The 27,478-nt window shown below is 35.9% G+C and overlaps 1 protein-coding gene across 1 annotated transcript in view; it reads right to left on the bottom strand.

Moving 5' to 3' along the window:
• The window catches only part of stau2 (staufen double-stranded RNA binding protein 2), a 147,505-nt gene that overhangs the window by 102,271 nt on the left and 17,756 nt on the right, over nt 1–27,478 (bottom strand). Inside the window, exons 6-7 of the mRNA XM_059524481.1 lie at nt 8,724–8,883; nt 3,821–3,928 (exon numbers count right to left, since the gene is read on the bottom strand). Of these exons, the coding sequence (XP_059380464.1) occupies nt 3,821–3,928; nt 8,724–8,883 (268 nt within the window). The remainder of the gene's footprint in view (nt 1–3,820; nt 3,929–8,723; nt 8,884–27,478) is intronic.

The following is a 27,478-nucleotide window of genomic DNA, read 5'->3' as shown; positions in this document are numbered from 1 at the left end:
AAAATGAGGCATAAAGCTAATTTATCTATTTTCTCAAACAATGGAAGACTTGGAAACACTTCGTTGTTGCAAATCTGTTGCAAATTACGCAGTTCCTTTAAATAGTGAAATTACAAGGGCACGCTCTTTAGGAGAAACGCAAGAATGTCAACTTAAAGGGACAGTTCACTTAAATATTAAAATTGTCATCATTTACTCACCCACATATCATCCAAAACCTGCATGACTTATTGTGTTCGGTGAAACATACACGTAAACAAAATATATTTTGAAAAATTTGCTTTTTATTTACCCATACAATGACAGTCAATGGGGTCCAACATTTTGGACCCCATGGACTTCATTATGTGGACAAAAAGTGGTTAAACATTTTTCAAAGAATCTTCTTTATGCAGACGAAAGGAAGTCAAACAGGTTTCGAATAATACAAGGGTGAGTAAAACAGTACAGAATAAAAAAAAAAATTGGTGTACTGTCCCTTTATATGCTATTTTTAACGAACAGCCAGTGAGGACAAGCTGCGGTAACTTCAACATCACCACGAACAAGTCAGAACGGGCCTGGTAACTCTCGAGCTGGCCTCCTGACACAGTTTCTATGGCAGCTGTAAAACACTGAGGTAGGTGGGCGGCAGTTCCAGCCGATGAATGAGCCTCATCGGGTGAACGAGGACTGTGTGGAGGTCTTGGCACCGGGGCCGACTCCCTTCGTGGCGGCAGACGAGGTTGTGTTGTCTACAACAAATGATATGGCATCCTCAGGCAGTGATGGGGTTTCAGCAAGTGTTTGATTCTTGTGTCTGACGGTGGCCAGTTCCAGCTCTCTGTCTCGCATGGCTGGCAACAGAGATCAAGTTGTAGGAAGGAATCGCTGTAACATGAGGTTGATCATTCTTCATCCCCTCCATGGATGAGAGAGGAGATATAGTATTAGTGAGACAGCTGTGTCCTCAGCCTGGTGAAAAGATAGGATACCAGGCCAGGGTGGGACTATGGCAAAGACTGATATAATGGAGAAAAGCTCTTTTGTATGGATAGTTGATGTGTATTCCCTGAGGGAAGGTGCTTATACACACGATGGGTGGTTCTTGGCACGAGTTTCCACTCTTGAACCTCTGTCAGGCGTCATCTACGACAAGAAACTGTGATTAATGTATTTGTTCTTTGAAGTTGGCATCTGTTTGATATCGTTTGACACCAACAAGGTGAGAGTGGTCCTTGATTTCATAAGGGGACTGATGAGACCCTATTCTGGTTGACCTAAGGGATAGTTCACCCAAAATAAAGTTTCTGTCATCATTTACTCACCCTAATGTCATTCCAAACCTGATATTGTTTCTTCAGTGGAACACAAAAGAAGATATTTTCAAGAAAGTTTCAACTGTTCCTTTTAGAGCAGCACAATAAAACTTAAATTGTGATATATCTTACTGCGATTACAGAACCACAAAGACAGCAATTTAATTAAATAAACATAGGCACTGCATGTTTCAGAGCAAAACACAGCACTGTGTTTATTTACACACAAGCTCATGATCCAGTGTTTTTCATGTCTCTGAGCTGCTTTTTACAGTAAATGGTGCTTCACATAAACTTCTTTTTTTTACACACTGAAATTAAACAGTAATATTTCGTTGTTTAATTTTTATTCAGTAATAATCATTAAGATTAATAATAAGGATGAGGATTATTATTATTATTATTATAGTCTAGGGGTGTAATGGTTCAATTACCCACGGTTACGGTTTGTATCACAGTTTTTAGGGTCATGGTTTCGGTACAGTTCGGTATGTGCTATGTTTAGAGAAAAGGACCATGCTGTCGCTTAAAAATAAAGAAAATCAGACCAAATAACCTAAAAACAAGTAAGAGCACAAATAAATACAAAAGAGCAAAGATACAAATAAATAAAACAGTGCTTTTCAGGTTTTCTTTAGGTAGGTCTAACATTATATTTTAGGTACAGAAATTAAATTAGTATTTAAATGTAAAATAAAATTGCATATATGACTGAATAAATTAAAGATTAATCCTTATTAAAGTTACGCTATGCGCTATCAACACCTGGCCGATGACTTTTCACTACTATCATAGTCAATATTGATATTTATATACACAAGACACTTGTGTACAACCAATCAAATTTTGGCCAAATTGTGCAACCCCTGTAAAAGCTGAGGAAAAATCTAATTTCTATATAAAGAAAGCCCAATGGGTCTAAAACAACAATGGTCCTAAATGACTTTTACTGTATGTACAAAATAACACTCATAATTTTAATTGTTGCTCAACAGAAAGAAAGTCGTACAGGTTTGACATGACATTAGGGTGGGTAAATAATGATAACATTTAATTTTTTGGGGTTATTTAAAAGATTTCATTTAAGTCCCATGCACATCATTGAACAAGAAATGGTTTCATGGTTTCTTTCTCACAGAGTAACTATTTCGGTAATATTCCATGTTTGTTTGCTAATTGAATCAGGAACAAAACGTTTCCATTCTTACAAATAGCTGGGGAGAAAATTCCTGAAAAGATCTAACAAAGCTGAAACGAGTCCAGGCTCTCACAGATGACTTACAGTCAAAACTTTAAAGAAAAAAGAAAGAGCTACAGTGTCCAAATGCAGTTAGATTGGGGTCCCCAGACGTAACAGATTGCATGCAAGTGGAGAACGCACGTCAGGAAGATTCTGGTTGACCAAAGCCAAGTAGATGATTGCAGATTGTGAAGTTGGAGACAGCTGTGGAAAATCATTTAAGATAAACACGGATGCAGTAGTAGTCAGGCTAAAGAGACCCTCAGACTTCCTCTGGTGTTTATGTAGAACGTTGAGGTTTGAAGTGTCGCTGATGCAGCACGTTAATGAAGTGCTGATTTTGAATGGTGTCCAAATCACCCTCCTCCGCACAGTAAATGCTTTAAAGCAATTACAATTACCAGATTTAACAGATGCTTTCAGAGCTTGACCAAGAACAGGCGTTTAATACAATCACTTTCCCACTTTATCTGAAGCTAGTAATTTTCAATTTATCGAATGAACGGATATCTAAATATATTCTGCTCGATGTTGATTAAATTAGAATGAACGGGGGAAAACATTACAGTTAAAGAGATACTCTTGCTCGGTTCCAAAACCCATTGAAACAACTATATAGACAGTATTTTTAGGCATCAGAGGCTTGCTCCCAACAAAAAACCTTCTCCAATAGTTTCATCATACAATTTTTGGATGTCTACGGCAGCAACACATACATAATACACTGAAAAGGCAATCCCAGAATGCACTGAGACAAGAACGAGACTTGAAAAATTTTTTTATTCATTATCTAACTGTATAAATGCAAATTTATGTATAGAAAATGGCTTTTATTTGTGTGTGCACTGTATTTTTATGCTTATAGTGTAGCATTTAGCTTAGCAACATGCTAACATCAAAGTCTACTTGTATTCATTGCAAGCCTAAACATCTGTGTGCTTAAAATCAGGAATAATATACATTTGAACTTCCTGCATATATGGAATAAGAAGTCAGCTACCTATGCCAGCAGTTCATTTAGGAACAGTTACATTTAGCCTAATTGGTTTTGAACTAACATACATAAATAACATATGGCACTTTAGGGTTATATTGTGCCACGTTATTGTGGGTTATAAGTGTCAAAAGCATACAACTGGTTAGAGGTACAAAGAAAATATTTAATAAGGAGGATAGGGTCACTAGAACTGTGAATAGCTGTGCAATGAAAACTATTGTTGAACTAACCGTATTTATCAGTCTTATATTCCTTTATATTCTCAATTAAAGTAGATTAGGTTACCTCAAAGTTAACAGCCAGGTTCCTTTTAAGTGCAATCTCGTAGACCAGGCTGATCTCAGATTTGCTGGCATCGCTGTTCTCCTCCATTTCGTTCTTCTCCTCTAAACACTGAAAGAGTTAAACATAAAACAGACTTACAGTATTACAAAAAACAGTTAAATTTTTTCAGCATATTGACCTTTTTGAGTCATGATGTTGCCAACCAACATTATTCCCCTAACTGGTGTCCAAAACAATCTATCACTTATTCAAAGATTCAAAATTGCGAGCTCCGAGTATGCATAGCAGCATAAATTATCTTTTCTGTTTAATGGCTTTATTTCTGTCCAATCACAGCAATTTTTAAAGTTTATTGATTAAATATGTTAACTAAAAATAAAATGAAACAATATACTGATCGAGCAGGGACATTTTGCATTCGTGAATAAAAATGGCTTAACGTACAATATTTTAACAAATATTCTTTTATTTTGTATTTTTTGAGAACTAACAAATCTCAATATATAATGGTGCCTTAATTTGATTACTTCCTCTCAGCAATCCCTTTATTACAGTACAAAGATTTCTGTTGCTGACCTCAATTCTGTTATTAATTTTTCACCCTGTCATTCCAAACACATCGTTCATCTTCAAAACACACATTAAGACCTTTTTTGATGAAATCCAAGAGCTTTCTGACCATGCATAGACAGCAACATTAAAGGCCGATAAAACTGATTTTAAACTTTTTGCGCACAAAAGGTATTCCCGTAGGTTCATAAAAAATATGGTTGAACCACTGATACCACATGGACTATTTTAACAATATCTTTCCTACCTTTCTGGGCCTTGAACATAGTAGTTGCATTGCAGTCTATGAAGGGTCAGAAAGCTCTCGGATTTCATCCAAAATATCTTAATTTGTTTTCTGAAGATGAACAAAGGTCTTACGTGTTTGGAACGACATAAGGGTGAGTAATTAAAGACAAAATTTTCATTTTTGGGTGAACTATCCCTTTAAGAACAGGCTGTATGATCTCAAAGCTGATGGCGGGTCTGCTTCAACGCATGACTGCGGTTTCTCATGTACCTCCACTGAAAAGAGATGCTTCTGGTTTTGTTGAACCGATGAGATTCTGAAGAAAGTGGCTTGGTTTTGTAAGAAAAAAAAGCTTTCAAACTGATCCAAGAGCAGTTCCCTTAGTTCCGATTCATATCTTATCAACTATAAAAGGAACTGCAATAGAACTCTCACACAAGATCCAAAGGGTGACTTTTAATATGATCCCTGCAGCATATTATCTTGGTCACCTCCGTTACACTACTGACATTTCTTTTGAGAATGAAGAGTGTGTTCTCATACAACACATGAACAGGAGTGTGTGATCTAAGAGTGCTTGATCAAGCTGTGTTTTTTTTGCAGACATTCAATACAGCGTTCTCAGTGTCGTCCTTATAGCGATCACACGGCATGATGTCATTGTGCGTTTCCTTCAAACGCCTGTTAATGATGTCTGGGATGGAGAGCCGTCAGGTGGTCTGGAGAGTGTGAGACTTTGTGTGACAGACTGTGAAGACTTGCTTGTGTGCCCTTCTTAAACTGAACTGACAGGTCACAAGTTAAATTTGATATTGTCATGTGTTATGATGATCAAAAAGCACAGAGATTTGGCTAAAATATCAGCAAACTAACTCAGTTTTTGAGGTTTAAAGACAAAATAATTTTTAAAAGCATTCTTATCCTCCTCAGACTGCAAAAAAAAAGGGATTTATAAAAAAAGGGTGTAAAAGAAAAAATCTAAATTGCACTAACAAAAGAGTAACTAATAGCTAAAGAAGTAATTTTCTGACCGGACGTAGAAACAACATTTTTATTTTTGCCAAGATTTTTCCATGCGTTTCGACATTTTCTGGTAATGTTTGAACCTGGAAAACAGCTGTTGTCACAACTAATAACATAAATGATTATATTTAGTTTGTATTATTAGTTAATATATAATAAACTGGGATCAAAGATATAATTACAATATTCATTCCAGTTGTCAGATAGTTTCAAAATAATATCAATAAATTAATAAGAAAAATGAAGCTATATATAGTTTTAGGTTAAAATGAAAAAAAAATATATATATATATACATATATATAAATAACAACTAATAGCACTTTTATAGTATTATATTACTGTTGTTGATGTTGTTATCAGCTTATAATGTAAAATAAATAACGTGTAATAAATCTGGACTACAGATGTAGAAATATTACAAATATTACTTATGGAGAACCTCCCACAGCTAAGTCGATCAATAAAACTGTTACTACAAAAGTTGACTTTGCCAAACTTGCAAAACAGAAAAAAGAGGGAAAAAACGGTGCCCAAAAAAAAAAAAACTCCTATTATTTTTATTTAACACAGAGATTTGTTTATTTTGAATAAACGTGTTTTATGCATCAACAACATCCGAATCTATCGAGCTGAGCCTCAGGTTTTGTAGAATCTAAAATAAGAAGCCATTAGTGTCTGATATAAAACAAATGTCTTACAAACATAATTTGGGCTAAGTAGAGTAAATAAATAAAAAAACACATTCTGATGGATTAATCATCCGCTTCCCTTTGAAAACCCCTCAAATCTGCCTTTCTGTCTTCATCTGAGAGATTTCCTGCTTACAGTGTGTGGTCACTGAGCACTGTTCCCATTACAGCCGGTGAACGGAAACAGTTATACAGTCTTGAACGATACAGAGGAGCTTCCCGAGGTCTGTTTACAAACCATTCAGAGCTCGACAACTCTGGCATGCGCTCGTTTGCCTGTTAGCACACGGTAAACAATTGGCTTTGCGAGTTTATGAGCGTGTTGAGGGGAAGGAAAACATGGTGTACTTGACAATAAAAATCAGCTGAGCCACAAACACTGACTCGCATTCACTAATAACGATCCAAGTGACCTTTTAAAAAAGTAAAGCTAGTAAAGATGAGGATTTCCAGCATGGTCTCATATTCTGTATATGGATAAATATACCAAAATATAACCAAAAAAATTACTTAAGAAGTAACAGCTATTTATTTTCATTTTTTATTTTTTTTAGCTATTATATGTGAAACGTTTTTTTTTTTTTATCTCTTATATTCTTATGTTATTTGATCAACATTACAATAAAAAAAAAAACTTTTTTTTTTTTTTGATGTAATCTATTCCTGTAAAGCTGTAGTTCCAGCAGACATTATTACAGTCTTTAGTGTAACATGATTCTTCAGAAATCCAATATTAATATCTAAGATGGCGATTTGCTGCTCAAGAAAAAAAAAAAGTGCGGCTTAATATCGTTGTGGAAACACAATTCGTTCAGGATTCTTTAACGAATAGAAAGTTCAAAAGAACAGCATTTGTTTGAAACAAACATCTTTTTTAGCATCATAAATACTAAATCAGTAACATGCATTACTGTCACTTTTAACAATGCAAGTGACTTCTTATGTGTGCATAAAAGTTTGCAATGCACATAAATTCGCTCTTATTCTCATTCTGATGTCATTACATGTATATACTTCTAAATGAGGGATCAAGTACACAGTGTTAGTGATGTGAAAAATAAAAGTTAGTAAAGATGTGCGCTCAAAATCTGTGTGAATGAAACCCATTGTGTCAATGTTTGTTTGTGTGAGCATGATACTCATCCTCGAGGTTTGAGATATGGTACAGGAGTGGGGAGACATGTATAGACGAACATGGTTTTGCCCTGAGGTGTGCACAGGTAAGGTGTGTATCAATTTGTAAAGCAATACATGGAAGAAGCGTCTGACAAAGCCCTCATTATGGAGACAGAAGGGGGACAAGACTAAACAGGAGAGGCGCCACTGTGGTTTAAATAACCTTGGTCCATGCCAAGTATATGGGGAACAATGAAATATGATTTCCGGTGGGAGAAATTAGTATTTTGAAGGATGGCCCGAAGCTACGTGCAAACACAGCTCTGACAGAAACTAAAGCTCTAAGGAGATGTTGTGAACACTGACAGATGATGAGGAAGCAGGACAGTTGTGTCTACTTAAATATCGTGACTTGGATCGCCAGCCTGAATATCACTTTTACCTGACAACGGGTTATGAATATGCAGAATATGATAGACTTTCAAGTTTATAAAATTAAAAAAAGAGGAAACTGTCAGAGACCATTAGTGAAAATGCAGCATTTTTTTTTTTATTTAAATTTAATAAAATCAAATTAAAAATTACAAATTAGAATTTTTGTATTAGACAGATTATGTAAATATATTTAAATTGCATATCTCTCTTTTTTATATATATATATTTCTTCTTCAGCTGCTTTTTTTTCTTTATAATAATTCAAAATCTTAGTATTAAAACAAGGACTTTCAATATTTTCTCAAACTCTGTATATGGAAAAATATACCAATATCAATAATAAAGAAAGATTAAGATTTATTAATGTTCTTGAAAGTCTCTTATGCTCCATTTATTTTAAGAATACAATAAAAACATTAATATTGTGAAATATTATTACAATTAAAACAACAGGTTTTTATATTTTAATACATTTTGACTGTAATTTATTCCTGAAATAGCAAATTGTGATATTTAGCAGTCATTACTTCAGTCTTCAGTGTAACATGATTCTTCAAAAACTACTCTAATATGCAATGTTTAAGAAATATTTCTTATTAATTATTACAAATGTCGAAAACAGTTGTGCTGCTTAAATTTTTGTGGAAAACATTTTTTTTTGAGGTTCAAAACAACAGCATTTATTTGAAACAGAAATTCTTGTTACATTATACAATGTCTTTACTGTCACTTTTGATCGTTTTTATGCATCCTTGCTGAATAAAAGTTGTATGAAATCATGAAAATAATTTGATTGCATGGCTGTGTGTTCTGTTAGGTGGGACAGTTGTGAAGGTTACCTGAGGTGGTCTCTCTGGAATGGGTTCGTTCTTCAGGGCCTGAAGGGCCTTCATGGCTGCACTGTGTCTGGCAGCTTGGCGAGTCCGCCCCTCTCCGATAAACTCGTTGTTCCCCACTGTCAGCTGCACATAAAATACCTTAGGCACTGGGTAATGGTACCTACGTTTGGGAGAGGGCCAAGAGACAGAGAAGGAAAGTTTGAGTGAAAGACAGGCAGGTAAAAGGGGAAGAAAAAAAAGCCCTTTGATTTATAAGAGGATTATCTTATCGAAACTTGGCAGTTTTATTACTGCACAAACTCTAGAAAAGCCACCAGGCTGCTAATAGGAAGGAATGACGGAATAAAACATGACTTGTGATGGAAAGGAAGCAACCAAATAAAGATTGGGTTTTTCCATCCATACTATCGGGAATACAGCAATATTTTAAAATCCAGCTAATCGGATAAGCTAATAATTATAATTCATGTAATTGCTGATAACCAATATATGGCACATATAAAATGCTATTAAAATTCTTTGGATAATAAATTCCATACTATTTGTCTATTTTGTAAATAAATAAAAACTAAAAAGTTAAATTAATCAAAAAAGTTAATTCAAGAACCACAAGATCATGCCTCTACTGAAATGCTTCTAGTTTGTATATTTTAATAATTATACATTTTCATTTAACACATTTTCAAGTTTAACTAAAAAAATGCTTTCAATTAAAATCTGTTACAAATGAGAAATTTACATTTTAATTTTAACACAATTTTTAGTATAACAATTTCTTCATCCGCTAACTTTTCCTATTTTGAAAGAAATCAAAATACAAATCAAATGAAATCATACCCTCGCAGTGTATATTCCCAGGTTCAACCTGGAACCTCACTAATGGATTAGCTGGATTTTGGACAGCTAGTTAAGTATCGAGACCTTACTCCGCACGCAGCTATATCGTACATTATTATGTACCCCTTCACTCCGCGGTCACTGAGCTACAATGAAGTAAGAGTCTTAAGACACAAAGGCTGATGGGAGTGGTGTACAAAGCTTTAAAACAACTAGAGAAAAGACAGATTTATTTCTGAGGCGGAACCCGAACAATATTGGTGGAGTAATAAATGGTGAAATTAAAGGGCCCTTCTTCCATGGGGTCAATGACATAACAATGAGTTGGTGAAATAATGACTCCCATTGGCTCCAAGCAAAGAAGCTCGGAACAAAAGCGGCTTCACGTATATCGAGCTTTCTTTATCTTAACTTTGGCTCACCCATGCAGGGCTGTCAGGCCGCTGTTCAGTGGGCAGATTTAAGGGTCTGTTTGCACTTTAAGGCCTTTATGAGGAACGGTACCGACTGACCCAGCGTCAGCTCTCCCCCTTCCCTCGTCGAGGAGAACCCATTCACACTCCTCTGCAGCGTCTGGGGACCAAACTGTGCTAAAAAGTAGCTGCTGCCTTCCAAAATCATCACGCTCTCACGGTTTTAGCTCTTATCAGCAATTGGGGAATTAAAAACACATCAACAGCAGTCATGAACAAGGTCAAGATGTGTCGGACTCTTCGAAATGCTTAGAATCAGATCCTGGAACTAAATGGTACATTTTGTTAAAGCCAACTGTTTCCAAATCCTTCTACTTCTGTAATCTGATGCATTTCCGAGTGAAGAAGGATATCCGAGAGAAAAATGTAGGGCATGACTTAAATCAGAAATCACAGGAAAAAATACACTAGGTACACTGACAAAAATCTGTTATGCTAGCCAGGGCTGCATTTATGTAATCAAAAATACTATTTCAATAAAAAAATATTATTTCTTATTATAAATGCTGAAATATATAAGTGCTGATTAATATTATTTTCTGGACACTGCTCAATTTTTTCAGTATTTTTTTTATTAATAGAAATAATAAAAAAAAACAGCATTTATTGAAAACAGAAATGTTTTGTAAAATTCTAAATGCCATTACTTTTGATCAATTTAATACATCCTTGCAGATTAAAATTTTTAAATCCATATATGTAAAAAAAGCCAAATTTTTGTACATCCCAGTACAAATGTAAAATGGGTTAACAGCTGACTTTAACATAAAATGTCCCACAAAAAATAAATAAACCAATAAAAGTTAAAGAAGGTCAAAAGTACATATACATAGTTATTTTGAAGTGAAATCCTCCAGGCAGAATACTTCTTTGGCCACATGCTCAAAGCTTTCATGATTGTATAAACTTGAACAGAGAAAAGTCTAAAACTGAAACAGACATGTGCCATGTACTGAATTAAACTGAACTAAGGGTCATTTGATCTATATATACTTTTCCATAAATGTTCCAGTTATTTAGTTTCAGCTAATAGAGTACTTCCATTTCATTGTAGGGCTCGTGATATTAGATTTGATACCAATTGAAGCCATCTGGGAGATGTTGAAATCAAAGCTCATGCCAAAGCCACCAGGAAAGAAGAAAAGATAGCGTTACATGCCTGATAATGAAATGCAGAACTATATTCCTGCCCAATAAAATTATATCATAATAATTCCACTTTGACTGAGTAACTAGCACAACCACATAAATCTAAAACAGTAACATTATCTGTGTTTAATTCTTACATTAATTACTTCAGCACAAACCTTATTTTTTAGATCTCTTCTATTAAACAAGGGAAAAATTAAATAAAATATTAATGTCCAAATTATGTTAAATGATAATTAAACTTAAATAACTTTTAAACTTAAAATATGTTTCAGTTCTGTACCATTAATGTGTCTACTGGGTGTTTTATAATATTTTTTATGACAATTAAAAGCATGAAACCATTGGGATGATTTTAACCAGCGTTACTTCTTTATTATAGTATTTATTAATATATTGAATTTGGATTTTATATTTAGATGTTCATTTTTATTTCAATTTTAGTTTAAGTCATTTTGTTGCATGCTTTTTTCAGTTTTATAAGTATCTGTTTTTTTTGTATTTCTATTTAGTTTTAATTTATTTTTATTTTTCATTTTTAGTCATTTTAGTACTTCGACTTGTTTCATTTCAGTTATTTGGCAAGGCAACATTCCTAACTTTCATTTTTCATCTAATATTTATATTTTGATAAAACAAAATAAAACTACAAATCTTCATTCGAAAATGTACTTTTATTTTTTATTCTTACACAATATTTATTATAAATATTTCTTCATCAGCTAAAACCTCTTTGCTTTTAAATAACTCAAAATACTACAATTTAGTTTATTTCCAGGACTTAAACTCTTAAACTCTGCATATGGATAAACATACCAAAAGCAATGATTTATATTAGATACATTTTTGTTTTTCATCTAATAGTTATATTTTAAGAAATAACATTCCAATAAAGCAGCATTTATATGAGTGTTAAGTGCTGATAATTTAGCACATGCTTGTGTTATTGCCGTTGTTTCAGCTCTGCATCATAAATGTGTCTATCAGCTTTTTATGGTAATTCCTTGATTGCTTTAACTGAGTGGGAGGTTTTGTGTATGGTTTTTTTTAATGGTTGTAAAATCATTCCAGCACATGTGTGTTCGGAGCCACATCTCTGTGCCAGCATCCTGTGTGTGTCCTGTCTGCTCTAACAGTGATTCAGCATTTCTCTCCCAGAATTCCAAGGGGTTCTGCGCTCGTCTGACCACAGCCCCTCTGAGGGAGGCGGAGCCTGCCCTTGCATGTCAAGCGTGGTCCCAGACGCTTGGAGGAAATGCCAAGTGCAACATGGGACACGGCCAGGATGTTGGGGCGGTCGATTTTCTGGTTACAGGTGCAGGGAGAGTGGCTGCGGCCCCGGCTCGTAGGAGGCCCCTTTGTGCAACGTGGGAAAGTCGTTGCTGACACACTCTGAGCCACATTAGACCCAATAATCTATCAGCACACACACCAGCCAGGCCTGTCTGGTCTGCATTAGAAAGGAACACAAGCCAAAGCGGGAACACCTAGTGAGAGGACAGGGAGAGAAACCCACTGGAAGGCAAACATTAGCGTTGTCTTTTATTTATGCGTGTGAAGGGAAGATGAAAAGAGACGGGGTTGTTATTCATGCCGGCGCTAATGATGTTCGACTTCGCCAGTCGGAGATCACTAAAAATAACATTAAAGAGGTGTGTGAACTTGCAAGCACGATGTCAGACACTGTAATATGCTCTGGTCCCCTCCCTGCTTACCGTGGTGATGAGATGCATAGCAGATTGTCATCACTCAATGGCTGGATGTCTAAGTGGTGCCCACAGAATAACATAGGTTTCATAGACAATTGGACGAGCTTTTGGGGCAGACCTGACCTGTTTAAAAGAGATGGTCTTCATCCCTCCTGGGGTGGCGCCACTCTTCTCTCTAGAAATATGGCAAATAGTCTTAGTGTTTATACTTGACTAACTGGGGCCCAGGTCAGGAAGCAGACAGACTGGCTAAACCGACCGTCTGCTAGCTGCCTCCCGTCACAGAGGTCAGTTAATTCTCAGCACATAGAGACTTTTTCACCTAGATATCACACTATAGAGACTGTGTCTGTTCCCCGAACTAGAAAAAACAAAAAACGTCCAAACCAGGTTAAGATTAACAATTTAATTGAGGTTCAACAAATAAAAAACAGAAGCAATATGGATAAACAAATGATAAAGCTTGGCTTATTGAATATCAGATCCCTTTCTACGAAAACACTTTTTGTAAATAATATGATCACTGATCATAATATAGATGTACTCTGTTTGACAGAAACCTGGCTAAAACCTGATGATTACATTATTTTAAATGAGTCCACCCCCCAAGATTACTGTTATAAACATGAGCCACGTCTAAAAGGCAAAGGTGGAGGTGTTGCTTCAATTTATAACAAAGTTTTCAGGATTTCTCAGAGGGCAGGCTACAAGTATAACTCGTTTGAAGTAATGGTACTTCATATAACATTATCCAAAGAAACAAATGTTAATGATAAATCCCCTGTTATGTTTGTACTGGCTACTGTATACAGGCCACCAGGGCACCATACAGACTTTATTAAAGAGTTTGGTGATTTTACATCTGAGTTAGTTCTGGCTGCAGATAAAGTTTTAATAGTTGGTGATTTTAATATCCATGTTGATAATGAAAACGATGCATTGGGATCAGCATTTATAGACATTCTGAACTCTATTGGTGTTAGACAACACGTTTCAGGACCTACTCATTGTCGAAATCATACTCTAGATTTAATACTGTCACATGGAATTGATGTTGATGGTGTTGAAATTATTCAGCCAAGTGATGATATCTCAGATCATTATTTAGTTCTTTGCAAAATTCATATAGCCAAAATTGTAAATTCTACTTCTTGTTACAAGTATGGATGAACCATCATTTCTAACACAAAAGACTGCTTTTTAAGTTATCTTCCTGATGTATCCAAATTCCTTAGCATATCCAAAACCTCAGAACAACTTGATGATGTAACAGAAACTATGGACTCTCTCTTTTCTAGCACTTTAAATAAAGTTGCTCCTTTACGCTTAAGGAAGGTTAAGGAAAACAGTTTGACACCATGGTATAATGAGCATACTCGCACCCTAAAGAGAGCAGCCCGAAAAATGGAGCGCAGCTGGAGGAAAACAAAACTAGAGGTATTTCGTATTGCTTGGCGGGAAAGTAACATATCCTACAGAAAAGCATTAAAAACTGCTAGATCCGATTACTTTTCTTCTCTTTTAGAAGAAAACAAACATAACCCCAGGTATTTATTCAATACAGTGGCTAAATTAACGAAAAATAAAGCCTCAACAAGTGTTGACATTTCCCAACACCACAGCAGTAATGAGTTTATGAACTACTTTACTTCTAAAATCGATACTATTAGAGATAAAATTGCAACCATTCAGCCGTCAGCTACAGTATCACATCAGACAGTGCACTATAGACCCCCTGAGGAACAGTTCCACTCATTCTCTACCATAGGAGAGGAAGAATTGTATAAACTTGTTAAATCATCTAAACCAACAACATGTATGTTAGACCCTATACCATCTAAGCTCCTGAAAGAGGTGCTTCCAGAAGTCATAGATCCTCTTCTGACTATTATTAATTCCTCATTGTCATTAGGACATGTCCCCAAAACCTTCAAACTGGCTGTTATTAAGCCTCTCATCAAAAAACCACAACTTGACCCCAAAGAACTAGTTAATTATAGACCAATCTCGAATCTCCCTTTTCTGTCCAAGATACTAGAAAAGGTGGTATCCACACAATTATATTCCTTCTTAGAGAAAAATGGTATATGTGAGGATTTCCAGTCAGGATTTAGACCGTATCATAGTACTGAGACTGCTCTTCTTAGAGTTACAAATGATCTGCTCTTATCATCTGATCGTGGGTGTATCTCTCTATTAGTTTTATTGGATCTTAGTGCTGCGTTTGACACAATTGACCACAACATTCTTTTGCATAGACTTGAATACTTTGTTGGCATCAGTGGAAGTGCATTAGCATGGTTTAAATCGTACTTATATGACCGCCATCAGTTCGTAGCAGTGAATGAAGATGTATCCTATCGATCACAAGTGCAGTATGGAGTACCTCAAGGCTCAGTACTAGGGCCGCTACTCTTCACGCTTTATATGTTACCCTTGGGAGATATCATCAGGAAACATGGTGTTAGCTTTCACTGTTATGCTGATGATACTCAGCTCTATATTTCTTCGCAGCCCGGTGAAACACACCAATTTGAAAAACTAATGGATTGCATAGTCGATATAAAAAACTGGATGACGAGTAATTTCTTACTGCTAAATTCTGAAAAAACAGAGGTGTTAATTATAGGACCTAAAAACTCTGCTTGTAATAACCTAGAACACCGTCTAAGACTTGATGGTTGCTCTGTCAATTCTTCGTCATCAGTTAGGAACCTAGGTGTGCTACTTGATCGCAATCTTTCCTTAGAAAGCCACGTTTCTAGCATTTGTAAAACTGCATTTTTCCATCTCAAAAATATATCTAAATTACGGCCTATGTTCTCAATGTCAAATGCAGAAATGTTAATCCATGCATTTATGACCTCAAGGTTAGATTATTGTAATGCTTTATTGGGTGGTTGTTCTGCACGCTTAGTAAACAAACTACAGCTAGTCCAAAATGCAGCAGCAAGAGTTCTTACTAGAACCAGGAAGTATGACCATATTAGCCCGGTCCTGTCAACACTGCACTGGCTCCCTATCAAGCATCGCATAGATTTTAAAATATTGCTTATTACTTATAAAGCCCTGAATGGTTTAGCACCTCAGTATTTGAATGAGCTCCTTTTACATTATAATCCTCTACGTCCGCTACGTTCTCAAAACCAATTTGATAATACCTAGAATATCAAAATCAACTGCAGGCGGCAGATCCTTTTCCTATTTGGCGCCCAAACTCTGGAATAACCTACCTAACATTGTTCGGGAGGCAGACACACTCTTGCAGTTTAAATCTAGATTAAAGACCCATCTCTTTAACCTGGTATACACATAACATACTAATATGCTTTTATTATCCAAATCCGTTAAAGGATTTTTAGGCTGCATTAATTAGGTAAACCGGAACCGGAAACACTTCCCATAACAACCTATGTACTTGCTACATCATTAGAAGAATGGCATCTACGCTAATATTTGTCTGTTTCTCTCTTGTTCCGAGGTCACCGTGGCCACCAGATCCAGTCTGTGTCCAGATCAGAGGGTCACTGCAGTCACCCGGATCCAGTACATATCCAGACCAGATGCTGGATCAGCACCTAGAAAGGACCTCTACATCCCTGAAAGACAGCGGAGACCAGGACAACTAGAGCCCCAGATACAGATCCCCTGTAAAGACCTTGTCTCAGAGGAGCACCAGGACAAGACCACAGGAAACAGATGATTCTTCTGCACAATCTGACTTTGCTGCAGCCTGGAATTGAACTACTGGTTTCGTCTGGTCAGAGGAGAACTGGCCCCCCAACTGAGCCTGGTTTCTCCCAAGGTTTTTTTCTCCATTCTGTCACCGATGGAGTTTCGGTTCCTTGCCGCTGTCGCCTCTGGCTTGCTTAGTTGGGGACACTTCATCTACAGCGATATCGTTGACTTGATTGCAAATAAATGGACAGACACTATTTAACTGAACAGAGATGACATAACTGAATCCAATGATGAACTGCCTTTAACTATCATCTTTGCATTATTGACACTGTTTTCCTAATGAATGTTGTTCAGTTGCTTTGACGCAATGTATTTTGTTTAAAGCGCTATATAAATAAAGGTGACATTGACATTGACATTGACGGGGAATGACTCAATAAATTGATCTCACAGCGAATGACTACCAAAAAGACTTTGAAGATGTGGTTTCAACAGAAAAGCTCATTTGCAAAATGGTCCAGCAGGCACTGACTGAAACCTACTGAGCCACAATCAGAAAGACACTGATGTGACATTAAAAGAATTGTTCACCCAAAATTTAATAACTCACCCTAATGTAATTCCAAAATTGTATGACTATATTTTTTTATTTTTTTGTGGAACACAAAAAATTAAGACTAAAGATTAGCTAAACTATATATATGTAATAAATTAAGCCATGAACATTTTTCTTGACCACTATTTTATAGTGAAATGTTACAATAATAATATTTCTTGTTTTGTTTACTATTTTATTATTCATCCAAACTGATGTCACATTGTACTATGATGATGATATGTAATTACACACAATTTGTCCAAATTTTGGTCAGTCATACTTGCACACTTTTTTAAAATAAATAAATAAAAATTGCAATTTTATTAGACAAATAAGAATAAAAGAATAAATAAAAAAGGTCCAAATGTGTGTACATGAAGACGGCGCTCTTAGAGCACTGGAGTACTGAACAGAATCATTTTATAGGCCTTGAACAGTTAAATACACACACTTCTGTGTCAAAATGGCCATCTCCTCTTAAACACAGTAATTTAGGTCTTAAGTGAAAACAAACAGCTGAGAAAGAAAACACGTGTAACAGTATATTGGATCCAGGCAGTGCTTAAAGTGATAGCAGTCTAATATTCTTGCTGTCTGTCATTCATAATCAAACAACAAAATAAAGCAAATCTCTCACTGTTCTTGACCTAACTTTTGTAACTTTAATAATGAGAAATATATATTTAATTTACACAGTGATGATTATGCATTGTTTTATACATCTCATTACTTTGTACAATGTACTATTAATTATTTATTTGTTCTACTGTAGATTTTTGTCCTATTTTTTTTTATTAGTTTCTTATTCGTATTTAATCACTGACTATTTAGCTGCTTTCAGCAAGCTTGAGTTTTGATTTTTTTTTTTCAGTTTAGGCTAGGATTTGTTTTTTTGTGATACTGACACAAATTTCTGTGGTATTGAAAATTTTGATATCAAAGACTTTATTTAAAGCAAAAAATACTATATTGTAATGTATATCGTTATCATGAAATAAAACTACTCATGTTTAGATAAGATTTTGGTCATAATGCCTTATCACATCTGTCACATTTAGGGCTGAAACGATTCCTCGAGTAACTCGAGTAACTCAATTACAAAAAATGATCGAGGCAAATTCCTCTGCCTCGAAGCTTCTTTTAATTTATTTTAAATCTCACGTCAGCTTCTTTCGCAATGATTTTTTTTAATGTGACAACGCGTTTACGTCGCCCACAAAGCGGAAGGAGACACAAGCGCTGAGTCCGAAATCACATACTGCATGGAGTCAGCAGTGTTTTGATTTGAGGGCGCGTGCAAACCTAAAGAGAACTTCGTGGCGTGTGTCCATTGCAAGATAGAGCTGGCATAGCACAACTAGGGCCCTATGATTTCCGCGATGCAGAAAACGCGGAGGGAATCGTGGAATCCAGTCATAAAAACGGATTTTACAGTTAAACGCGGAATGGCATGGAATTTGCTAAATTTTGAATGAATTAATCAAAAATAGGTCATTGCACTTACATCAAATCACGATATGGACTAATATCTGTAAATATTAAGCCGGAACAGTCTGTTTAAATATGAATCCTGCATGTTCTGAGTGTCTGTGTTAATGAATGGAGTAGAAGCGCGACTTCCTTTATTAACACACACTGAAGCGGGCGTGACGCTCGCGGTGATTACAGTGTCTGCTGTCTCACTAAATAAGGACGTGAACACATGAAGAACATCTCTAGAACTGCTCTGACAGTTACTTCTTGAGCATTTGACCGTTTGATATGAGTAAAACTAGCGTCACATCACATACACAGAACTGTAAAGGTACGTCAACCCGTCAAAATAAAAGTCCGGTTAAAGACTATTGTTCAGCAGAATGTACATAGCCTACAAAAAAAAAAAAAAAAAAACTTTTTTTTTTTTTTAAGGTTTAAGCACACAACATTTCTTCCATGTTTTATTTTTAATAGTAAATCGCCTTTGTTTACCAAAAAGTTAAGTTAATTTTCAATAATTAAAAGATAATTAAATTAATGTTTTATGTGTTTAATGTTTAATGTGCATCTCAGAAAATGCTTTATTTAAAACCCCAACTGAATGGCATTTAAATGCACTTAATTCATCTGTCAACTTTATTGTCATTGTTCACAGTACAAGTACAGACAGAGAAACAATGGGTAATAATTAAATGTTTATTTTTGATGTATGCATTGCATTCTATGCATTTAAAAATAAAAATATTTTTTTTCTAAAAATGGAAACTTAGTTGTTCAATTTAAGAGACCCAGGAGTCTTATTTTCTCTTGCATAATTAATATTGCACTTTAATTAAGCAAAAACACATTTTATCCGATTACTCGATGGAATTTTTGGTAGAATTACTAAAATATTCGATAGCTACAGCCCTAGTCACATTTTTAAGGAACAAAGCAATTAAACATGTATAGATAATAATAATAATAATAGATATTATGTAAAAACTCTTTCTTTTCAGTTTAGGCTAGAATTATTATTTTATTTTTTTTATATTGACACTTGTGACAAGAATTATGAATTTCTGTGGTATCGACAAATTTGATATCAAAGACTATATTTAAAGCAAAAATAACTATATATATATTATAATGAAATAAAACTACTCATGTTGTGAAAAGATTTTGGTAAAACCGCCTAGTCACATCTGTCACATTTTTAAGGACGAAAGCAATTACACATCATGAATAGATAATAATAATAATAATAGATGTTATTATGTAAAAACCCTTTCTAATCAAACATCAACAAGCGTCAACAAATGATTCATGACAAATGATGCTGATTGACGTACAACACTACTCACTCAAGTTTCATCGCAGAATGACGAGTCAAGGATCATTCCATATCGTGTCAAAAACAAGACAAGAATCCCTTCATGTAGTTATTAAAGCACAAATCCACCTCAACTCCCTTGGGGACGAGGCTGAGGCTCACGCCCAAATCTCGAGCGGAGTTCCTTGGCCCAGATGTTGCATTATATTTCACCATTGGCCAGGATGTATTGGCGATCTACAGATTTAGAAGTTGTGAAAAAATGTCAATGGGTATTGTTTTGATGAATGAAGCATTTGGGGCCGCATACTGAATCATCATCAATGTATTGTATCAAGAAACTATGCAGCATGTCATTATAGCAACTAAAACAATGGCATCAACTGGTTGCTAGACTTCATGTGTGTGCTTTAGTGAAGAGATAAGCAGCAAACCTGACAGCAGTGGAAAGAGATGGAAAAAACTCCTGCCTTTTATTTAAAGGAACTAATCAACTTTCTGAATGGGGTGAATGAAAGCCAAGTATACTTCAGGTTTTTACGTCTATACCCTATAAGAATACCCTATGAATACCTTATATATACCGGGTATTCGTGCAGTGCACAAAAGGTAAAGGGCCCACAGTTTCACAATCAAGTCAACTTTAGTTGTATATAACAATAACAAAAAGAAATGGATGAGACTGAACAACAACAACAAAAAATTACATGGAGACAGCAACACCCTTACAAAAATGAGCCATGGTTTTATTATAGTAAAAGTGTAGTTACCATGTTTTTTTTTTTCATTTTCATTTTAATAACCACAGCTTTACTACAAATACCATGGAAAACTATGGTCAGTGTAGCAAAACCGGGATTCATTTATAGTTACTATGGTTTAACTGTAGTAACCACAGTTTTTATGGATTTATTTAAAGTAAAAACGAGATAAATTTTTGTGAGGGGAATATTAAGATGCCCATGTTGACAAGCGCTTGCATTTGGGGGTTAAAAGATATTGGCAACTCTAGTTAAAACAGCACTAAGACATTTTTATCAGCCGTAAAGTAACTGAGGGTGTTTCCAAAATGGCCATCAAGTGAACAGGCTTGACATACACGGACTGTGGAAACAATGAAGAAGTGGATAGACTGGGTGTTGACTACTGATCAGTCACCTGGACAGGCTTTTTAACAGCCAGGCAATGTGCCCGACTATTTCACTTTCTCATCATTGATTAATCATCAGTGTGTTGCTAACCTTAAGTAAGAGCTAGCCGCTCATGCTGAGCCTATGATGACTTCAATCTATCTCTTGCCATTTTAACTGCTAACAAGAGGCCCCAACCACAGCTTTTTTCTCCTTTACATTGACAAAGATACACATCACTTGTGAATTTTCAGCGCAGAGGACTGAAAAATCCTGTGAGGATTAAAGAAAAAGCCTATAAACATGCTACAAGGTGTTACAGCTTCTCCCGCTGAATGATACAACAGTCTGGCTAATCCACAAACGGTTCTCTCCAGTCAGATGCATGAGTTAAACTACTGGACGGTAAATTGTGTTCTTCTTTCTGGGAAAGAGCTCACATTTACCTCTGGTCTGTAAAATCACACAGATGAAATCCAGTATGTATGATTGTCCAGCAGAGCGTGCTCCATTGTTTACTACTGGCAACCCGAGATGAAATGCTTTAAAGCTTAAGTGTATGGAAAACCACTGAAATTTTTAACTGCCATATCTCTGTAACAGCGCAGCGAATCCACACCAAATTTGGGGGATCCCTTCAGCTCGAGGAACCCTCTCGAGAGTTGTGATGTTCGAGAGGGCTCCTTGAGCTGAAGGGATCCCCCGAATTTGGTAGAGATCCACCAGTGCGTTCGCGAGATAGTGACACTAGTCAACACTTTCACTTCAGTAAGGAGGTCTCTTGTTCAGGCAGCATTCAAGCGTTGTCTTATTCGACCGTACTATTCGTCACTTCACATGAAATTCTGCCATGATTCCAGTTCCAAGGGAATATACACGATGCATTCAAAGGGTATTAGAGTGCGCGACACGTGAATTTATATTGTATTTATTTACAGAGATAGATTGTCACACTTGTCTAGTAAGTTTCATCTGTATGTGAAGACAGTAGCACAAATCCATTAATAAATATTCAGAAGAGAAATAAACTTCAACGGAATAAAGTTGAATGCAACTGAATTGAATTAAAGTTGAATAAACTTCAACTTGACTGTTCAGTGCACTGATGTCAAATTCATTTTGGAGAGTAAAGTTTATTGTTAAATGACATATCTCTGTCATCTAATTATAAGTGTTGCATATTTGAACCCTTTCCAGCAGTGACTGTATGATTTTGAGATACATCTTTTCAAACTAAGGACAACTGAGGCACTCAAACACAACTACTAAAAAAGGTTCAAATGTTCACTGATGCTCCGGAAGGGAACTAGATGCATTAAGAGTTGAGGGGGGTGAAAACTTTTGAACATGATGAAGATGTCCACATTTTTCTTATTTTGTTGAAATATTTTTTTCTGCCCTTCGTAAGCAACAGAAGATACTTGTATGTTTCCCGGAACAGAAATTAAGTACAATTTACTAGAGGTCGACCAATATATCGGTCGGCCGATATATCGGGCCGATATTTGTCTTTTTATATATATATATATCGGCATCGGCCGATATCAGTGTTTAGTAGCGCCGATTTAAAGTCAGGCACGTCGGCAGGCAGCCCCGTGTTATTGGTGCGGTGGAAAGTGCTGCTGCCGCATGGGAACCACCCCAAGCCAAAACTTTTGGGAGATTCATCAACATTCCTGGGAGATAAAGGTAGTCAGAGAATTTCACTCTGTAAATGGTGTGGAGAAGTTGGCAGCTCTAACAAACACTGCAACGTTACTCCGCCACGCTCACAGACAGCAGCGTGCTCGGAGAGACAGCTGTCCTGGAGCTGCCCAGAACGGTGAATGTCATTTGTTCGGAAGCATGGTTTGACGCAGACAATAACCAGGTTTCCATCCAACTCATTTGTATTTAGGGATGTCAATATTTGATAATTTCCATGATCGATCGTCGTTTAAATTAACGATCGATTAATAACCTTAATGCTGCAAAATGCGTCTGCAGCGTTATTATTTTTATGTGCAAAAGCCACTTGGAAAAAAAGCTTTCTCACCCGAATTAAAGGGGTTTTAGTCTGAATAAAATGCTAGTGGCAGGACTGTAAAATGAATGGATGTGATTATGATCATTTGATAAAATGAAGAGAGCGTGCCATACGTTGGAGATCATTTTACTTTGTTGCCTGTTTCCTGCCAAGGAGACCGCTGAATGAGTCTCTTTAAATGGTTTCGTGGTGCTCGTTGTTGTATTTTAAAATGCAACTGCAATGTTTTCAAATGACACTATAGTAGTGGTGCAACGGATCATCATTGATCAGTGATCCGTTCGGATCAATATCTTCAGTTCGGCACAAACGTGACCCGCGGATTGATTTATGAAAAAAAAAAAAAAAAAAAGTTGCGCACATTCAGTTCACAGTCAGTGGTCATGGCGAGCGGAAGAACGGAGGAGCTTGAATGCCCCGCGCATTTTGGCTTCCCTGTCAGTTATAATGATGAAGGAAAGAGGTTAGAGTGTAAAACCGTGACGGTGCATAGAGCCACTTTACGACAACCCGTCGCACACCCACTTCAGCGAAAAGATTGTGCCAGATCTTTATGAACAGGAGAAGAAAAAAGTTGTGGATGAACTATCCCGAGCATCCTCTGTTGGGCTCACAACAGAAGGGTGGGCGTCCAGGGGGACGGAGAGCTATGTGACGATAACTGCTCACCATCACAGCAGACTGAGAGATGAGAAGTCCGGTTATTGTGTTTAAAAGATGATATTATGCCATGTGCACTTTAAGTTGATTTCATATATTTTAATTTAATAATTTAATGTTAATCAAAAAAGACAAAACGTATGTTTATTTGTCTTGGCCTTTTTTTTTTTTTTTTTGCTGATCCGAGAAACGATCCGAACCGTGAGTTTTTTGATCCGTTGCACACCTACACTATAGTATTAAAAATAAAATGATCCCAAACATAACTGTGGCACTTGTGGCTGTGCTGCGCAGTCAGTGAACTGCTTTTTTCACGTCAAACATTTTATGCAAGTATTATGACCAGTACTTTATTTGATCCTGTTCTGCAAAATGTTCGATTTAGAATTTTTGCGTTCGGCTAGGCCTATTTGTTTAAAAAAATCCGGCATTTACAGTGCATTAGATCTTGACATGGGAGATTTTAATATTCACGTTGATAATACAAATGATACATTAGGACTTGCGTTTACTGACCTAATAAACTCTTTTGGAGTCAAGCAAAATGTCACGAGGCCCACTCATCGTTTTAATCATACACTAGATTTAATTATATCGCATGGAATCGATCTTACTGCTATAGATATCGTACCTCAATGTGATGATGTTACAGACCATATCCTTGTATCGTGCATGCTGCATATCACTGATATTAACTATATGTCTCAGCGTTACCTTCTGGGCAGAACTATTGTTATAGTCACCAAAGACAGAATCACAAATAAACTGCTTGATCTATCTCAAATGCTATTTGTACCCAAAAATACACATGAATTAGACGAAATGACTGACAACATGGGCACTATTTTCTCTAATACATTAGAAGCTGTTGCCCCCATCAAATTGAAAAAGGTTAGAGAAAAACGTACTGTGCCATGGTATAACAGTAATACTCACTCTCTCAAGAAAGTAACTCGTAGTCTTGAACGCAAATGGAGAAAAACTAACTTGGAAGTTTTTAGAATTGCATGGAAAAACAGTATGTCCAGCTACAGACAGGCTCTAAAAACTGCTAGGGCAGAGCATATACACAAACTCATAGAAAATAACCAAAACAATCCAAGGTTTTTATTTAGCACAGTGGCTAAATTAACAAATTACCAGATGCCACCTGATTCAAATATTCCACCAACGTTAAATAGTAATGACTTTATGAATTTCTTCACTGATAAAATAGATAACATTAGAAATACAATAGCGAATGTAGATTCTACAGCATCTAACACTTCAGTTTCATCCATCGCACCCAAAGATAAACTGCAGTGCTTTACAAATATAGGACAGGAAGAGCTAAATAAACTTATCACTGTATCTAAACCAACAACGTGTTTATTAGATCCTATACCCACTAAATTACTGAAAGAGTTGTTACCTGTAGCCGAAGAACCGCTTCTCAATATTATTAACTCGTCATTATCTTTAGGTCACATCCCAAAACCATTCAAGCTGGCGGTTATTAAGCCTCTTATTAAGAAACCAAAACTAGATCCTAGTGAACTGGCAAATTATAGGCCCATTTCAAATCTTCCATTTATGTCTAAAATTTAGAAAAAAGTTGTGTCTGCTCAACTGAGCACCTTCCTGCACAAAAATGATCTGTATGAAGAATTTCAGTCAGGTTTCAGGCCCCACCATTGCACAGAAACTGCACTTGTTAAAATTACAAATGACCTGCTTCTTGCGTCAGATCAAGGCTGCATCTCATTTCTAGTTTTACTTTATCTTAGTGCTGCGTTTGACACCATAGATCATGACATACTCATAGATCGATTACAAAACTATACAGGTATTCGAGGGGAGGCTCTAAGATGGTTTAGATCCTACCTGTCCGATCGCTATCATTTTGTTTACTTAAATGGGGAGTCATCTCATTTATCATCAGTAAAATATGGAGTGCCACAAGGATCCGTCCAAGGTCCCCTTCTATTTTCAATATACATGTTGCCCCTTGGTAATATTATTAGAAAAATACGGAATTAGCTTCCACTGTTATGCTGATGATACTCAGCTATATATCTCAACGAGACCAGATGAAACCTCTAAATTATCTAAGCTAACAGAGCGTGTTAAAAATGTAAAAGATTGGATGACCAATAATTTTCTTTTAAATTCGGATAAGACAGAGATATTAATTATTGGACAAAAAAACACTACACAGAATCTTGCAGATTACAATCTGCAACTAGACGGATGTTCTGTTACTTCTTCTGCAGTCAAAAATCTGGGTGTTATATTAGACAGCAACTTGTCTTTTGAAAATCATATTTCCCATGTTACAAAAACTGCATTCTTCCATCTTAGAAACATTGCCAAGCTACGAAACATGTTATCTACATCTGATGCAGAAAAGCTAGTTCATGCATTCATGACCTCTAGACTGGACTATTGTAATGCACTTCTAGGTGGTTGTCCTGCTTCTTCAATAAACAAGCTACAGGTAGTCCAAAATGCCTTACCAGGTCAAGAAAATATGATCATATTACCCCAATTTTACAGTCTCTGCACTGGCTACCTATTAAGTTCCATATCAGTTACAAATGATCATTACTTACCTATAAGGCCCTAAATGGTTTAGCTCCTGCGTACCTAACTAGCCTTATACCACGCTACAATCCATCACGCTCCCTAAGGTCACAAAACGCTGGACTTTTGGTAGTTCCTAGGATAGCAAAGTCCACTAAAGGAGGTAGATCTTTTTCACATTTGGCTCCCAAACTCTGGAATAGCCTTCCTGATAATGTTCGGGGTTCAGACACACTCTCTCTGTTTAAATCTAGATTAAAAATGCATCTCTTTCGCCAAGCATTCGAATAATGTATCTCTTAAATTGTGAGTGTAGTTGTATCTGATCAAATGTGCATTCTTATTCTTTAGCTTGGGTTAAACTAATTAATTTTACTTCGTTGGAACAGCAGCTATGCTAATGATGTCTCTATTTGTTTCTATGTTTTGCCACTAGGATTTACACAAGCTCCAGTCTGGATCCAGAACACCTGAGAAGAGATGATGCTGACCATCAGAGGACCTCAGATGATGCTAACCCTGAATCAACAACAGAACCAACTAATATTGCAGCAAGTGTGACTGCATCATATAATAATTATTAATTATTAATAATATTAATAATGTTCATCATCTGGCTGACTACATCTTGTATTCATTTTTCTACAAATCCTGTCATACGTGCACAAACTGACAGTCACCACTTATAAGCTATTACTAAATATTGTAGAAACATAATTTTCTGTAAAGTTGCTTTGTAACAATTTGTATTGTAAAAAGCGCTATACAAATAAACTTGAATTGAATTGAATTGACAGTGCATGCGGGCGTGCATACGAGGACAGCGAGCGTGAGTTTAACTAGATGTATTTGGAGGTTATTGCTCATGTCTCGTTCTGCACATATCCAAATGTTTCCATATTCGCAATATTTTTTATTTTTTTTAATGTAAATAGACAGAAAAGAATTTTTTTTTTTTTCAGTTTAATTGATTTTTATTTATAACATTTTATTTATTTAAATGTAATGTATATTTAAGTTTACATTTTTGTAAATGATTGACTTTTATATTTAGATATAAAACAGGTTATATATATATATATATATATATATATATATATATATATAGAAATGTTGTGCATCCACTTATTATTAGTGTGACA

Source organism: Carassius carassius, chromosome 35 (assembly GCF_963082965.1).
Source record: "Carassius carassius chromosome 35, fCarCar2.1, whole genome shotgun sequence".
NCBI classification, from domain to species: domain Eukaryota; kingdom Metazoa; phylum Chordata; class Actinopteri; order Cypriniformes; family Cyprinidae; genus Carassius; species Carassius carassius.
The sequence above is the reverse complement of the archived record's forward strand: the minus strand, read 5'-3'. Positions and strand labels throughout refer to the sequence as shown.